Genomic DNA, 14,680 nt, shown 5'->3' with positions numbered 1-14,680 from the left:
TCACTTACACATACTCATTTATTTACGTTTTCATCCAAAGCGACTTACATTGCATTCAAAGTCTAAATTTGATCTGTACATGCATCTCCTGGGAATCAAACCCATGATTTTGGAATTGCTAGTGTCATGCCCTTCTTAGTGCGCTACAGGAAGGATACCCAGATACACACAGACCTTTTCAGGAATGGGTGAGGTTTGTCCCTCTGGTTTTTGGTCTTTCTGCTCCATACATCTTCTCTCCTCGTTTTCCTCATCGCTCTCTCTCAGCTCTCCAGAATCGTCAGTGGATTTATCTAGGGACAGTGAATAATGCACATTATCCATCCAGTGTAAACAAAAATGATCCGCGGATGAGGCAGACTGTCATTGTATTTTGTGTGCCAAGTACAATCACTACATTGCGTTGGTTAAATGGTGTATGTTAAATACAGGTAACACAGTGTCATTGACGGATGTATTGACAGCTACAAAAAAGTAATTAGTACTAAAGCAGTGTGAAAATTTGCATTACCAGAGCTCTCCTCCAGATGTCGCTGTCGTATTTTAGCCAGGCTCGGCTTAGAGCTCTGTGGTGGCAGCTCGGGTCTCTTTCTAGTTTCCATCAGCTGGGGGTCGGTTACACTCTCTGATTTTCTCCGGCTGTCTGATTGTGACTCTAGTCTCCTTGATTCAGTCTGTCTGTCAGTAGAAGGTGTGTGACCTTTAACCACAATATCTGAATGTCGGTCCAGTTCATGTTCTGGGTAGCCGAACTCTTCAGAAGAGCCAAACACCTCGCTGTAATCAGGCGACTGCAGGGAACAGAAAGAAATCATGTGGTGAATGAAACACAGTTTATGTAGTTTTTATTCATGTGATCTCTAGCAGAATAAAAAAGAAATTCTGCTAATGTTTATTTATATTTTAGTGGCAGATGCTTTAATTCAAAGCAACTTATATTGCATTCATTTTGTTCAGTTCTCTGGGGCTATTTTGTGAAAAATGTAAGTAAAAATAACAATTCATTGCCATCAAGGGGGCAAAATTAAGAATGTGACACACCCCACAGGGTGCTTAAATTAGACTAAGAGAAAAGGAATTCACTCAAACATCTTTATTAACTTTGATTTATGCCTATTTATTCCATAGTGTGTGGGACATTTTCAGCTGCTATATTCATTCGCAGCTGATGTAACTAATTTCAAAACAATTACCATGGCCATCAACATTACATTTCGCTCTAAAGCAAAAGTGCAACGGCCTGCTGGGTATCGGATAAGAATACGATGTAATGTGTTGTAGTGCACCTGTCTCTGTGAAAAGCAGGAAGGACTCATTGCTGTCATTCCAGGCAGGGGTATGCCTTGTATGGACCGTCCTGACAGCAGAGGGGTCCTCTGGACGCTCTGCCCCACCAGCCTCCCATTGGTGCCCTCAGGGTCTAATCTCCCACGATCCTTAGGGTGCTGAATCAGGGAGTACACATTCTCAGTTGCAATACTGAGAGTGAAAGAGAGAGAGAGAAATAGACTTTGACTTATGTTGTTATGTTTAATTATAGAGACAGCAACATTCAACCTGTTCAAAAACCATTACTTGGAAACAAAATATATCAGGCCACGAGGGGCCTGATTTACATGAACGGCCCCCTCAGATTTGATTGCTTGAAATTAAAATTAAGGAAATGCTGATTTGTCTCTCTGGTTGTTCGACCAATCAGTGCTCCTCGCTGTTTTCAAAGTTATTGGTTTAATTATGTCACGTGTTGTGCGTAGCATCTTTTGCGCCAAGAGTTTAATTGGTACGCCGTGATGGCGGGTGCGCACAATATTCTGTTTCTTTTTTTTTTTTCATAAATCACGAAAAGATGTGCAAGAAGAAAATGAGTAGACTGCTAAAGATAACGATTACACTGCATTTAACTTCTTGTAGTTTTCTTGTAGACCAGATTAAGAGCCGCTAGGCTATGTTTATGTTTGCTAAAATGGTGAAATGAGCTGTATAACACTGGTGTATAATTTTAGTACCTATAAATATCTACATGTATAAAAACCTATACGTATACATCATGCCCCCCCTCATTTACAGACAGGCCCTCTTAAAAATAAAATTCTGGCTACGCAACTGCTCTAATATAATACAGCTAAAGAAACATGTACTTTTCATAGTTAAACAAAGGGAAGACTTTCTAGACTCTAGATCAAAGCATAAAAAATGGAATTGCATGTCAAATATTATCTAATGCTTGTGAGCATAGTTTCCATCCAAAAAGTGTAAATCTAACAGATGGGCTCATACGCAAATTTGTTGTTGCAATAATTTTTGTACGAATCCCACGGTTAATAATTAACATTATACACCACCGAATACAAAGACTTTCTACCCAACATAGACTTTGCAAATGTTTCCTAAAGACACAGTCTTGCAGCAAGATCTTCATGTCAAATATGCCATTAACAAACTAACCCTAACCCTATAGGACAAACAACATAACTGAAATAAAGTTAAAACAAATGATGTACTTAGTGCGACATTCATCCCCGCAGGCCCCGCCCCTTCCTGTGGGGTCTGGCTCCTGATAGGATACGGTAGAATTTCGGTTCTTCCTGAATCCTGAAAATATGGACAGCACGCTGCGTCTCTTCTTTCTTCTCAGACCCTGAGCGTGATGGTGAGAGGACAGCTGACTGCAGAACAAAAGGTCGGAGAAAAGATTGTACAAAGTACAATAAGCACACATCTTATCAATCTTTAAAAAGAAAATTGTGACAACCTTTATTGTCAGAGTTCATTATGATACAAAAGTATTCAGTTTTCAGCACCTGTCTGCTAAAACTCTCTTGGTGTAGAAATCAGGTAGTCCATCCTCCAATAGAGATACTCCTCCATTCTCGGAGCTGTGCTACAAGACGGCAAGAAATAGATGATGTTGATTATGTTTCACTTTTTTTGAGGACTAGTGCTTTGAGCTGATCATCTCTCTAAATTTGTGTTAGTGGATGATGCTTTCATGGTCTTTTATTTCGTCATCTAGGTTTTGTTTTGTCTTTTATTTCAATCCACTAGAGTTTGATCAACAAACATAGGAGAAAACAAAGAGACAGCTTGCTGGCACTTAGAAGTGATACAACTTTGATGATGTATGTCTGAAGTCGCTGCAGAAAACATCTGGGCACGTGTTGAGACAAAATTCTGCACGTTTGTTGAGGAACAATGTAAGTAACAAAGTTAACAAGTAAACATGATTTAATCCACTCCCTTCACGTAGGATCACACTAGCTGCTTGAATGAAGTTTAATTATTCAGTTTTTTATTCCATTTCGGCAAGTTTCTGACAAATAACAACAGTCATTATGAGGTCAAAAATGTGTGCGCCTCTAAGAGGCTTGGAAATTAACAAAAGTAGAGCGAATACTAAGAGAGGGAGCCAACATGCTTGAGAGGGAGCGAATGTGTGCACACATTGGCTCTCTCTCGCGCACATTCACACTCTCTCTCTCGGTATCTGCTTTACTTTTATCAAACTTCCGCGCCTCATACGCCTCAATTCTAATTGATGGTTCCTCATTTCCTTTATGCTCCAGACCGTGACTCACAAATCAATCAAAGTCAACCATACATAATGACACTTCAATTCTCTAAATGCTCTTTAAGAAGGCGATGACTGAAAAGAGAAAAGCTAAGAGAGAAGCTATAGTAGGATCAAGAAAATACTGTATAGGTGGATCCCATCTTTTTTGTCAAAACAACTGACACATTTACATTCACATCTGGCACAACAATTTCATGTCTGGTTTCATTCTTGGTATTTAAAAAAACAGTTTCCATAATTTAATAGTATATCTAATACGTCAGAGGAGACCTGGCTCTCCCGGGTGAGAATGGTTTCTGCCAAAGTTTTTTTTTTCTTATTTATCGTTGGAGTTTGGGTTCCTCACCACAGGGGAGTGTTGGCTCCAAATCTTGCGTTATTAAGATTTATTAAGAACGTCATGATTAATCAAGCTCCAGTATAATGGCAAATCCCTTCCGTGCCATGAAGTAATACAAAAATCATCAGTAATAAACGTTCAAAGTGATACTTGAGTAAGAGAGAATGCTTCATTTTATAAACAACTCCCTTTTGATCTCTTCCTCCTCTCATACTTGCGCACAAAGGAAAAATAGGGATTCACAATTAAAGAAACACAATCCACTCACTGCCTCAAAGGAAGTATGTGCTGTCCTGTGTTTCCGTGGTGGGCGGGGTCTGACGTGGGTCAGATGACGCAGAGGTGAGCCATGGGTGGGCAGTGTGGACAGACCTTCCCATGATGCCGAGCGTGAGATGGGGGCAGATGTCTGAGGCGTGGACACTAAAGGTGAGGAGTTAGGGTCCTCACCTAGACCTAGAGGTAAATAAAAGGGGTGTTAGTAAATGGCTCTTTCTACAACTACGGGCACTTTTCAGTCCCAGCAAGGAAATTTTATATTTATGTCAAAATATGTCATATGACGCTTTATAAATCTAAACAGTGTCACTCATTACACACCTTGACAAAAAAATATAATTGTTATTTAATTTGATTTAATATAAAATTATGCAGCATTTATAGGTCCAAACATCAGTTTGTTCATGTCCTACAACTCTGGTCACAATGTTAAGATACGTAAAAGAAGATAATTAAATTACATTTTGACAATATTTCAAGTGGAATGGTTAATATACATTTTGATTTACAGCCTCTAACATTTCTTTGTATTATTTACTGATCATTTTTACTACAACAATGAGAAAGAGCTTTTATTATGACATTTTATCAAAGACAAACAAGTCTTATTTCTATTGAAACAGAAATTAGCACATGAGCACATTGCTGACAGATTAGTCTGTCATGATTCTGTCCTTTATTTTGTCATATTTTCCTCAGTCTTGTGGCAGGATCATGACAGACCCACGTGTTTAGTGTAGAGAGAGACATGGAATTGTTTGTTTTGACATTCCATGCGCTCTCTCCTGTTTCGTCTTGACTCTGCCCCCTCATTTAGCTTCCCCTCAGTGTGTGATTCCCTACACCTGCCCCTTGTTAATAATCCTTTGTTAGTTCACCTATTTAATGCCCTTGTGTTTCGTTTTGCTTTGTTGCCATACGTTTCCTTTGTACCTTGCCATATTGGATTACATTGCCAAGATGAATTTTCTTGCCTCATGTCTTGATGTTGTATGTATTACAGTATATAGTATTCATCGTTTGAAAGAGTTAGTCTAGTTATCCTGGTTTTTTTTGCCCCCTTGTGGGAAGTCTTTGTTTTTAGTTTATTTGTTAGCTTTGTTCTTGTTTTACTCTCCATTGTGGGTTTTTGTTTATATTTAACAAAGTTAAGTCTTTACCTGCACCGCTGCCTGTGCTTGGGTTCTCTTCCGTGAACTTTTACTGACATTGGTCCACCTCACTACCTCACTCACAAGATCCCAAAAATATAAATAAATATGATCTTTTCTGTGTCAGTATTTATTGTGTGTCCTTACCATAAAGCTTAGTAATTCTGTATTTTGAACTACATTTTACAAATAAATGTATATTACCGTTTAATTCATGTATATATATAATATTTCTTTACTGCAGCACATTTTAAATGTTTACTGTATATTGAATTACAAATATAAAAATGAACATGTTCCAGATTAAAATCTTAATGACACCATGCAATTTTTAGTTTTTTATATATTACAAACTCAGACTTTTAATTTTGGACAGTCAAAAGTGCCTGTAGTTGCAGAAAACCCCAAATATAACAAGACTACATTTACATTTATCCATTTGTTCATAGTAATTCCAAACTAAGCAAGTGACAATACGTTGTGTGTCACAAAAACTAACATTTCTGTTATGACGACTCTCAGAGGGTTTAGCATGGTAGTGTACATCATATACAAATGTATTTGGTCTTGGCAGAATAGATCTGCTACGCTGCTGCTGCGGTGGAGCAAGTACGGAAACTTACTGCCAAAACATCCACAGCATGCTGCTGTGTGCATATAAGGAATACTGCTGGTGCACATAACATATGAATAAACCCCCATAGCTTACATGATCACCTTGTAGCATATCTATACAGCTGGAGCAGGGGAAGGAGGAGCTACACAGCTACAACAATTACTAGCCAATAATCACTATCCAAGCTCATTGGCTGCGGATACAGATGGAACCAATCAGCTTCACCGTGTAGTAATTAATATGTCAGATTGGTTTAGACTTTAGGACTGCACCATCTAGAGTTTCATGTCAGAACTTACTCTCTCATGGAGTACATCTTTTGTTGGTTTATTGCTAAAGGTTTGGTTAGGACAGACAGTGTGACAGCAATGATAACAGCTGCGCATTGCTAAAGCAAGCACTTCTTAATATTATATTAATGAAATAAATTAAAGAGAGTTTCAAAATTTCCTAAAACGAATGAATGGGTTTAAGCTGTGCTGGGGGAACTGAATAAATGAGTACATGATTTAGAAGCACTGAATGAGAATGAATGACAGTGCTGGTTTCGTCCCACAGAAGGTCTGCGTGTGACTCACTGAGTCTGTTGGACACGGGACGGATGCGTCTGGTCCTGGAGCTGCGTTTCTTAATGGCGATTGTGTCCTGTGAACAGAATGACAGAAGTCAGTGAGAACATCGCAAACGGAGATGATGAAGCTGCTGACTTACGCAAGATGACAGATACTGTAAATACCAGAAAACACAGCAATGAGTCAGTCGTGAGTATAGCTATGCGGTGACTCAAGCTAACACACTCACTATGCTGATGCCAAAGTCGTCCTCCACCACATCCAGTATGTCCATGTGTCTGTGAGCACGTCTGGCCGTCCCACCATCTTCCAGCCGCCGCATCTGCGAAACCTGCCGGAGCTGTGATGATGAGCAGATGCATGAAGAACAGCAAAAACATGCATACGTGCTCAGAATGAATCAGATAAATGAGGGTTTGAGAGGATTAGGTCTGTAGCAGAGGTTGCGTTACAAATAATTGTAAATGGTCATTCTGACATCACTGAGTTGCAAAATTTACATCACAGTCTGTTTTTTTTATTTAATTTTTCCAGAGCATTATTGCATTTCATCATTATTTTGTGGAAAGTATTGTAATCTATTTGGAGTTGTGTGTCCAGGTACTTCTTAATACATCTCAGCAAAGTACTTAGACTTGTAACATGATAGTGAACGTAGATTAAAAACTGAAAAATAATGTAATTGCCCAAGCAAGGGGAAGAACATTTGACTTAACAGTATTTCCGCTATCTTCATTCTGAGGTGCGCTTCTCTGGCCAGCACACACCCAGGTGCAGTGTTTCTTAGACGCAAGTCTGTCTCCTAATTTGGTCACTTTTACGAGCCCTTTTACAAGCTTCTGTTCATAAGAATTGCATAGCAACAAATCTAGCGACTTCTTGGATAAAAGCTTTCATTCAGTGGGAAAATGTCGCCAGTACTGCCCCGCAAGTGCGAGGTCTCTGTTCTGGCCAAGGAATTCCAACTCTCGGCAGGTAGAAGCAGCACATTCAATTCAGCGTACGAAAGATGACTCCTGAATGAAATGAGTACAAAACAGCGTTTCCAACATCCTCTCACTATACTCGACGTTTTGTACATACAAGCATGAACATAGTTCGTCTGTAAATATAGTCACATGGTTACCTTTTCTGTTTTTTTATGGTGATTTGTTAGATGATGTCGCGTTATAAGACAGAACTGACCGTAGAAACTGAAAATATGTCAATGAGAATGACTTTATTGTTGTAAATATAATCTATGAGTTGAAATACTATTGCGGGAGTTTTAAATCTCAAAATGTATGAGTTCTTTACATGTATTTGGTGGTGTTTCGTAGCCACTTATGAATTTTATATTGATATAATGTTGGTCACGACTAACTTCCTTACTTTACCAATATTTAGCCTCCATTATTAGAAAATTCAGAGTGCTTTTACATACAATGCAAAATATTACATACACACACATATTATGATGTCATAATATATAGGCTAAAGAACTATATTTATAATATTTGTCAATGTCGTTTAAAATATTACACGATTAAATAAGAACGTGAGTAGCAAGGTGCTAGTTATAAAAAAACCTTTAACAAATAGACAAATAGTCCTATAGTATGGTCATTGACCAAGCCTGGCCTTTTATTCTTAGAAAAAATGTAGATGTTTATAAGAAAATATTTGAAACTTCTCTTAAGACCAGTTTTGTAAATTCGGCATATTTGTTTTTGAATTATGGAAGAATCTGATAGAACTGAATTGGTAGAGGTAAGGCAGTGTTTGCTTGCATATGCCAGTGTGTCTGGATTTTGTTGCTGGTGGTCCAGGAAAACATTGTTGCAATCATGTGGAGTAAATCCTGTATGATGGAGGATGTGAACTTTATTTTGCACAAGTACGTATATAGGGGGAGGGCGGCTACAAGACACTTGTGCCCAGGGGCCTCTGAATTCTTAATCCGGGCCTGGCGACGTTGATGTATAAATCATTAGTGAATTCAGTTCTGTGTACCTTGATGTCTACATACTTCATGTACTTCACTTGAAATTGTCTGTCAATGTGTCTTAAATGAGGTAAAGGACTGACAATTATCAGTTAACGCAACCATTAGTTTGTCATACCAGAGTTTTGTGTGTGGCATAGAGTTCCTGTAAGATCTGGTCCACTATAGAGTTGGTTAGATAGGACACCACGGACAGCTTTACTTCCCTAAAGACAAGAAAGGTGAAGAACCGTTAACAAAAGTTATGGTTGACGTCAGGTTTAAATGTTGGATGGAATATGCAATTTTATTGCGATTCTTGTCAGAGATTTTAGAAATATCTTTCTTTCCACATTCAAGTAGATTGGACTGTCGTTTTGCTATGACTCAAATGGGTGCACGAGGGGATTGCAAACATGGCCATCGAGTGGCACGACTTCTTTAATGGACTTTGGTAGCATACAGATGGCTGTTGAGCTAAAAGACATGGAAAAGACAGAGGATAGAGAGAAAAAAGAAAACACTCTCTAATCTCTTGGCATCATCACAGGAGTCAACCTACTTATTAGCAAAGGCCCCAGAATGTGGTTTTAGTGTGGTTTTATTGGTGATTTATGTTATTTAATCATAATCTTAGGAGATTTCTGTCATTGCCCATAAAAATAAAGTATTGTTGTTATCTGGGGGCATTACAAAGACAGCAACTAAGAAAATGAGTTACTCAAATATGTTTTAGGTAGTTGTTTTTTACATCTCATACTTGAAAGCATCAGTAGTATGAATCTTCATTTATTGACAATTTACCTTTATTTGCCTGTCTATATAGACCCCAAAACATATTGGTTTCCCGCACAAGGATATGTTTAAGCCAGGAAGAGGGCTTTTTTAGGACATTTAAGTCGTTTTTACCAATTTGTCTTACAAACAAGCATTACAGTTGTGCATCTTGAGACAAAACAATGGCACTCCTGTATTTTAAGTTGTTTCAGTGCAAGCAGTTTTCAGTTTAGACAGCTCTAACGTTTATTTTAGTCTAGGACTAGTCTTAAACCCTGTACAGGAAACCACCCCATTAACAACATGTACAATACAGTGCAACAGCATACTGATTTTCTTTGAATATTGAGCTCTTTTGTTATTCCTATCGTGCAGTCATTGAAAGTGTCTAATGCTTGGGAAACAATATCTTGGTACAGTTTAATCAAAACCACATAGACTCATTAATGTGTGCTTATTGCTTGTAGGAGTCTGAGTGCAAGAGATATTTGTAATGAATAGTATCCGTAAGAGGCTCATTCAGTCCATTAGATCTCTCTAAGAGAAAGTGTTTTAGCTGTAATTATGTGACTATGATATATTTCTCTGCGTTTGTTTCTGTATATTCTCATTTTATGCCTGTTTTATGTCATATGTGATTGAAATTGTCATATGTCTAGCTGTGCTTGATTGTGATTCTGAAAAATCTGGCACAATTTTCAGATTCCTGTGAAATCAGACTAAGAAGTATCTTTGAAATTATGATTATGACAGATTGTTAATGAACCCATCTGATAATCAAACCCAGCTGTCTTACTCCAAAGCTCTGTTGATGTCCTGAGCCGCTCTCTCCATCAGTGCGGTGCGGATGGATGATCGAGGGATGGACACGCGCTCAGAAATGGAGGACAGAGGGGGTGAGAGACACTCTGCGGCAGCACACGAGAGCGGGCACAGCTCACGGCACAGAGACACCATGGAGTCCACGATTACCTGCACAAATCAATCTGTTTTTTGGTCACACGGATATAAATTAGGCCGAATGATGAGAGAGAGAAAATCGTACCTGAAGTTCTTTATCAGCAGCCTTGGCCAGTTCTCCAGCCAGAGAGTCCAGTTTTTGCCTCACAGGTCCATCCACTGACAGCACATGAGCCAGTTCACATAGAGATGGATACAGCTTGAGGATAGTATAGAAAATGCTAAATTTAGACAGGGGTATATTTATAATGTATACAGCAGGACAACCAGAACACATTTTGCATATCAACATATCTAAACGTATCAAAAACTACTTTTTACTTGTTTGGCCTGTTTTTTGCCAACCCAGCAATCTGAAAACTAAACATGCATAATTTATAGACATGCCCACGGATACCAAAAATAAAACTTCTAATGAATATTTCTGGCATCTGTTAAAGTTGCTTACACATGTACACAACCAGTCAGATGTCTGGACATGCTTGACTGAATTTATGCTTCTACTGATCTTAAGATGCTTAAAATGACTTTTCCTTGAGGTTGACTCGTGCATTTCCACCCATACAGCAATTTCTGTTCAAAACTGATGACTTCATTAAAAGCGGATGATTTAAATCAGAAATCATTCAATTCTGAACCTCATGAAGCTGTATAAGAGATCAGACAAAGTAATGCTGAGCTTAAATAAGCAAAGATGGTGAACATGTTTGGCTCACTAAATAATTTCCATACTTCTGTTGTGTTATTTCATATTTATATGACTTTATTATTCTAAAATGTGGAAATGAGTGAAAACACTCACAGCTCGAGAATTCCTGGCCTCCTTCAGGACCTGTCTGGCAGCCTGTAGCTCCTCTCCTTCACCTGTTCCTCTCAACACACACACCTGCTGCTGGACACGCACACACAGACGCTCCATCACCTGAAAGAGCGGAGAGAGGAGTTGATCTCAAATACAAAGCAAAGATCAGTCAGAGTTCATATTAGCATGTGAAAGACTTTCTCGAACACAAGTTTGAAGCTGTTGTGAAGTTTTTTGATGTTTAAATACTTTCCCTCATTTCAGTTTAATGAGCAATTATAAGTAAGCCATTTGTGAGCAAATTTCCTCAAACCACTGCAGCTCTGCTAGAGGTTTTGTTTTGTTTGTTTGAATGATCGAAGAGTGAATTTGAGAATAGAATTTTGGAAAAAGTAATTATTTATTTGATTTCTATGCTGTTAATGGTTCAGAAATGATAAACTGCAGTTTTAATGGGCAAATATATCTAATAGTGACGGATTGTAAATCAGCAAGCATTTGGCTGTTTTGACTATCGGCATTGACTAATCATTGTTGTCATCAGTTCCAAAAGCATTTCTATGGATGAAACGCTATGTTTTTGTTTGAGTTAATACTGCATAACCGATGTTGCATTTAAAAAAATATATTTATTGTTTTTTTGCCGATTACAAATTCATCTTCTGCTATTAATTTGGGTTTTTTAAATATGTAATTCTGCTTTAAAAAAAATGCAACCATAAAGTCTTCAGCCTTTTAGTAAAGTCAGTTTCAATTTAGATATTTCAGGAAATGCCAAGAAATTAAAATCACTTATGATTCTTAATAAATCTGAGCTAATAGAACTGATATAGAATGAAAAATGACTCTGACACAGTTATATACATCCAAGGATCTGCATCATCACGATCATATTTTTATTGGGCTGGATAATACACACCCTCTCTTGTCATTTCAAACCTATTTGACTATCTTCCTTCCGCACATAACAAGATGAGATATTTCAAGGAATGTTGTTAACTGCCCCCCATTCACTTGCATTGGTTTTGTATCAATACAATGGAAGTGAATGGGGGGCAGTGCTCTTCAGTGGGGGTATAAATGGTGCGTGACCTACCACGTTAAGTCAGAGCTGTATTAGAATAGAGTAAAACAGAAAGGATACAGAAGGAATGTGAGACATGCTCAGAAAGTGTTCAGAACCTGTTCTGCAGTACTGGTGACCAGGCCCTGATGCAACCGAAGAGCCTGTTTTTGAGAGAAGCGTTGCGTTTGGTTGTTCCTCAAGAGAGCCCGCTGGATCTGAGAGAAATGACAGAGAGAGAAAGAGAATACTTAATAATGACAATGAACGGAGCGGTGGTATTCAGATAAGCAGTGCAGTCATATGGAAAGGATTGTAATTACGCTGATGATTTACGGAAGATAAATGTATTACGTGCCGTGTCCCTGTCTCAGCACTGACTTTGTAAAACTTTGACTTCTCTCAGGCTCATTAAGCGCGTGCATAAACATTCACAGCTGTGGGACCGTAAATCTCATGAAATCCGCACACACGGCATAACAGAGATTTAAAGGGGACAAATGACAGAAAAGCAGATTTTCCTTGTTCTTCTGAAATAAACGAGGACTATGTACCATGAAAACACACACTAACTTTTACAACTCAAATCTCCGCAGTGGAATTACTGAAACTACAATGTGAAACGCCTCCAAATCATGGCTGTGATGCACAACCCACATTAACATCTATTCAGAACTCAGCAACTCAGTGGTTAAGTGCCATGAAGGTGGTTATTCTGCAGGTTTTGCAATGGATCTTGTTGTGAAATGAACAGATACGTAAAATCAAAACTGGCTATGATCCGCTTGATTTGCAGCAGTTGCGGAGAGACATCTATTTATTTGCGCTCCCGTATAAATCTTCTGAATACGTATTTAGTGCAGCTGTACACATTTTAATCTGGACAGTGTCAACATGTAAATTTCCCTTCAAGAAGTAGGAAAAAGTTTCATTTTTATGGCAATATGAATAGGAAAGCCAAGGTAGGTTCAAACTATTTGTTTTAAATGTAATTGTTAAGGACTGTAAGGGTTACCCATCTGACTGAAGTTGTCACTGCAACAAAAGCTTTTTTATCAATTATTTAACTTTCTTATATCATTACATTTTTTATTTGACTGCATTCCCCCTGCATTAGGCATGGAAAATGTCCTATTGGGCAATTCAACTGTGCGGAAATAGTGGGATTACAACAACTAGTCCTATTACGCGAATCTGATGTTTATTTAAATGTTTTATATGCTGTAGTGTGCCGTTTCATTGATGGATTTGCACGTTAAACATTGACGGATGTTTCATCCTCATTTATTTCAGATATCATACTTCAAGTATCCAACCATTTAACAAAAGTATTTAAATAAGTTATATATTTCTCTTCCGCTCATCATGTGGTTGCTACATGCAAATATAATAATATAAATATTATTAATATAAATCATATGTATTTCTCAACATGGCTGATTTGTCCATTACCATGGCAGTGGTAAAAAACTGCCACCGTCAGAGCCCTATTGTTGGCCACCATTGACTACCATAGTAGGAAAAATTACAATGGTAGTGTCCCAGAACGGTTTGCTTTCCAACATTCCCCAATATATTTTCATTATGTTCAAGACATAAATAAAGCACTTTTTCCTATGGTAGTCAATGGTGGCCAACAACCGTTTGGTTACAAGCCTTCTTCCAAATATCTTTCTCTGAGTTCATCAGAACAAAGAAATTTATACAGATTTGGAACAACTCGAGGGTAAATAATGAGAGAATTTTCATTTTTGAGTTACCTGTCTCTTTAACCAGGTTAGAACAACATTTCTGACACTATTGGTTCACATTCATTTTCCTTCAAACCAGTGTGCAGTTTTTTTTTTCTATTGAGCTGTGGATCATAAATCAAACAGGAATTGGTTTTGTTGAACTTGAATTGTATAGATTTGATGGAGCAAAGCTTTCATGTTTGGCGATTGACAGACTGTGGTCAGCAATAAACGTTTATGTGTTCCATGGTGGAAAAAATTACAGCATTGCAACAACATTGCTATGTGTCATAACTGCCCCACAGTGCAACACTATAGAGAAAGAAACCTTGAGTGACACATTGAGAGTGTTCAGCCTTCAAAATAAAAATCAAGCAGTCTCACCTTAGTTAAAGCTTGTTCTGTCTTTTCAGGAGCGCTTCGGTACGCCTGCGTGACATCGCTGAGTGGAATGGGCATATACTGCAAAGTGAAGTTACTGAACAGAGAGAAAAACTGTTGAGAATAAACTTATAATCAAGCTAAGGATTAAACCTTCCCCAAACACCAGAACACAACAGAGAAGCAGATCAATTCTCGAAAAATGTCTATTTGTGTCACAAAAACGAGATGTTTTAACGCAACTTTTGGTATTCAGGCATTCTTTTATGTTTCTTTCAAGTGTTTTCAAAGCATTCTGTACTGGGAACAACTTTCTCAAGATGATTACAGTTCTCTGAATGGATCGCAAAGTTCAAGTCTGTTAAAAAGTTTCTATGTTAAATACCTAAAACATAGATCTCTGGGCAGGAAAGGTTCTTCCAGAAAAATAGTCTAATTGTGCATCACAGGCAGGCCAGGAAGGTGATGAAAG

The 14,680-nt window shown here is 38.1% G+C and overlaps 1 protein-coding gene across 4 annotated transcripts in view; it reads right to left on the bottom strand.

Moving 5' to 3' along the window:
• carmil3 (capping protein regulator and myosin 1 linker 3) overlaps positions 1 to 14,680 on the bottom strand; it is a 49,635-nt gene that overhangs the window by 2,711 nt on the left and 32,244 nt on the right. For all 4 annotated transcript variants that reach the window (XM_056744118.1, XM_056744120.1, XM_056744116.1 and 1 more), the window contains 14 exons: positions 14,212 to 14,305; positions 12,214 to 12,312; positions 11,032 to 11,151; positions 10,315 to 10,428; positions 10,066 to 10,241; positions 8,632 to 8,719; positions 6,759 to 6,869; positions 6,536 to 6,602; positions 4,180 to 4,367; positions 2,802 to 2,881; positions 2,502 to 2,666; positions 1,287 to 1,479; positions 512 to 791; positions 175 to 293 (listed from right to left, as the gene is read on the bottom strand). In XM_056744118.1, the coding sequence (XP_056600096.1) occupies positions 175 to 293; positions 512 to 791; positions 1,287 to 1,479; positions 2,502 to 2,666; positions 2,802 to 2,881; positions 4,180 to 4,367; positions 6,536 to 6,602; positions 6,759 to 6,869; positions 8,632 to 8,719; positions 10,066 to 10,241; positions 10,315 to 10,428; positions 11,032 to 11,151; positions 12,214 to 12,312; positions 14,212 to 14,305 (1,894 nt within the window). The remainder of the gene's footprint in view (positions 1 to 174; positions 294 to 511; positions 792 to 1,286; positions 1,480 to 2,501; positions 2,667 to 2,801; positions 2,882 to 4,179; positions 4,368 to 6,535; positions 6,603 to 6,758; positions 6,870 to 8,631; positions 8,720 to 10,065; positions 10,242 to 10,314; positions 10,429 to 11,031; positions 11,152 to 12,213; positions 12,313 to 14,211; positions 14,306 to 14,680) is intronic.

The sequence above is a fragment of the Triplophysa dalaica genome, chromosome 3, assembly GCF_015846415.1.
Source record: "Triplophysa dalaica isolate WHDGS20190420 chromosome 3, ASM1584641v1, whole genome shotgun sequence".
Taxonomy (NCBI): domain Eukaryota; kingdom Metazoa; phylum Chordata; class Actinopteri; order Cypriniformes; family Nemacheilidae; genus Triplophysa; species Triplophysa dalaica.
Note: the sequence above shows the minus strand (reverse complement) of the source record. Positions and strands in the feature narration are given on the sequence as shown.